Source organism: Protobothrops mucrosquamatus, unplaced genomic scaffold (assembly GCF_001527695.2).
Source record: "Protobothrops mucrosquamatus isolate PMUCROS unplaced genomic scaffold, P.Mucros_1.0 scaffold8232, whole genome shotgun sequence".
In the NCBI taxonomy this organism is placed as follows: Eukaryota; Metazoa; Chordata; class Lepidosauria; order Squamata; family Viperidae; genus Protobothrops; species Protobothrops mucrosquamatus.
In genome coordinates this window covers 1-2639 of record NW_015394028.1, presented here as the reverse complement: position 1 = coordinate 2639, position 2639 = coordinate 1, and the positions used below count along the sequence as shown (strand labels likewise).

The following is a 2639-nucleotide window of genomic DNA, read 5'->3' as shown; positions in this document are numbered from 1 at the left end:
AGCGCGCCATGGCATCGGACCTGGTTACCTCCGAGACCGCCTTCTGCCACAGATTACCCCCCACCGGCCGATACGCTCCCACAGAGAGGGCCTCCTCAGGGTGCCGCCAACCAGACAGTGCCGGTTGGCGACCCCCAGGGGGAGAGCCTTCTCTGTCGGAGCGCCCACCCTCTGGAACGAGCTGCCCCCAGAGATCCGGTTGATTCCGGATCTCCCCTCCTTCCGCCGCGCCCTCAAGACCTGGCTGTTTCAGCAGGCAGGACTGGCCTAGGGGTAATTTTAAATTGGTTTTAATTGAATTTTAGTAGTGCGGCCAATTCGAATATTTATTTTTAATTTATCTTAGATTTGTATTTTGTGTAATTGTTTTAACTGGCTGTAAGCCGCCCTGAGTCCTCCGGGAGAAGGGCGGGGTATAAATGAAATAAATCCTAAATCCTAAATCCTAAGCACAGCTGCTTACTCACCGAATACCCGCATATTCAACTTTCTGAGTGATGTAAGCACAGGTGCCAACCTGAGGTGACAATGAAAGGAAAAAGGGAAACGGGACAATTGGCACACAAGAGAAACAGCGATTTAAGAAGCAAGTCCATTTCTAGCTGGCACGACATTCCTCGTCGGAAAACATTCAGATCACTTTTGCTACAGGCCAGAAGCCAGGGCTTCCGAGAGACGGTTGTTTCCACCGGGGCCTGGCAGCCCCTTAACCACAACACCGGCTCTCTGCCTTTGGTCCCCACCGTCTCAGTTCAGTTCAGACCTCTGGCCAACGTCTCAGTCCTTTGCCAGAAATCCAGTCATGCAGCACCCACCTCACACTTCAATTCTGCAAGACCACGCTGAGAGACGGAGGGCTCAGCGTTGTTTCCTGAACAGAGTGGCAAGCTCTGCCAGCCTTGCAAGGTAGGCCAAGTCAAGAAACAGACCCCAGAGGGGCTCCTGGAATACAGGTGACCCCAGGCATGTGGCCAACCTGATTTTACAGCCCCTTTGCTTCAGTCATTAAACGAACGCTGTGATCCTTAAGCAAACCCATTGTTCAAGATGGCATGGTTTTGCTGAAAACCAGGAATAACTTCCAATTTTCAGAAAAAATGTTGTATCACAAGACACTACAAATGGCTGGGTCATAACTTGCCTTTTCCACGTAAGTCATAAGTCAAGGAGTACCTTAACTACTACTTTATTGATGTGGAGTGTATTAACTATATTATAATAATAATAATAATAATAATAATAATAATAATAATAATAATAATAATAATAATAGTAGTAGTAGTAGTAGTAGTAGTAGTAGTAGTAGTAGTAGTAGTAGTAATAATAATAATAGTAATAATAATAGTAACAACAACAACAATAATGTTGGAAGGTCATCTAGTCCAACCCCCTGCTCAGGTAAGAAACCCTATACTATTTCGGACAAATGGCTGTCCAGTCTCTTCTTAAAAACTTCCAGTGTTGGAGCATTCACCGCTTCTGGAGGCAGGTTGTTCCACTGGTTAACTGTTCTAACTGTCAGAAAATTACTCCTTAGTTCTAGGTTGAAACCCTATCCAAAACCATCACTGCCACACTTTTAAGGACAAAGTGTGGTTGTTCTGGGTTCGTTCTCCGAGCTTCTGAGTTGGTTTCTGAACATTTCGTTACCAGGCTAGGTAACATCTTCAGCGGAGTTTAGGGAATGTTAGTGTCGGTGTCCTTCTGTTTATAAGGGCTTCAGGCATGCGGGTGTTGAGTGAGGGTCTTGTGATGGGTCAGGTGTGAGGCATCAGTGAGGGGCTTGTGATGGGGAGGTTGCATCAGGTCAGGGTCACTGGGAGGTGAACTGCTGGTGGGTTGGTTGAGGGTTGGTGCTGTCTCTGGTTGGCTGTGTGGTTGATTTGGATTCCGAGACTAGTTGTGGGTGTCTGTGGATGGAATTGCGCGTGGAGTGCCAGGCTTCGATGAATTCACGAGCGTGGCGGGTGGCAGCGTGGCTGATGATTTTAGTGTTGCTCCAATTGAACTGATGTTATTTGCTGTCGATGTGGGTAGAGATTAAGGATTTGGGATTGGCTGGTGTTCATGGATCCTGGTTTTTAATTGACGTGATGTTTGTCCCACATAGAATTGGTTGCAATGATTACAGTTGTTTTTGTAGATTACATTGTTTCTTTCCGTTTGGGCACTCAGTCTCTAAAACAGGGGTAGTCAACCTTGGCTCTTTTATGACTCGTGGACTTCAACTCCCAGAATTCCTGAGCCAGCCATGCTGGCTCAGGAATTCTGGGAGTTGAAGTCCACGAGTCATAAAAGAGCCAAGGTTGACTACCCTGCTCTAAAAGGCTCGCCATCACTGTCCTGAATGCCACTGAAGAGGTTACCTAGCCTGGCAATGAAACGTTCGGAAACCAACCCACAAGCTCAGAGAACGAACCTTCACCCTCGTCCTACATGGGAGCTACAGATATTCGCCACTATTTTCTACTTTCCCAGAACTAAGCAACTGTTCTACTCTTTCCTTCTCATGGCCAGAACTAAATTTCTCTACAGATTCAACTCAATTCCAAGTTGGAGGGGAACCATTAGATCATCCGGTCCGACCCTCACTCCATACAGAAATCCAGTTTAAATCTTTCACAACAGATGTGATCCTC

The 2639-nt window shown here is 46.7% G+C and overlaps 1 protein-coding gene across 1 annotated transcript in view; it reads right to left on the bottom strand.

The window, feature by feature from the left end:
• The window catches only part of LOC107300738 (GATOR complex protein DEPDC5-like), a gene marked incomplete at both ends in the record, with an annotated part of 19081 nt that extends 18564 nt beyond the window's left edge, over nt 1-517 (bottom strand). Inside the window, one exon of the mRNA XM_015830038.1 lies at nt 468-517. Within this exon, the coding sequence (XP_015685524.1) occupies nt 468-517 (50 nt within the window). The remainder of the gene's footprint in view (nt 1-467) is intronic.
• Between the last annotated feature and the right edge of the window lie 2122 nt (nt 518-2639).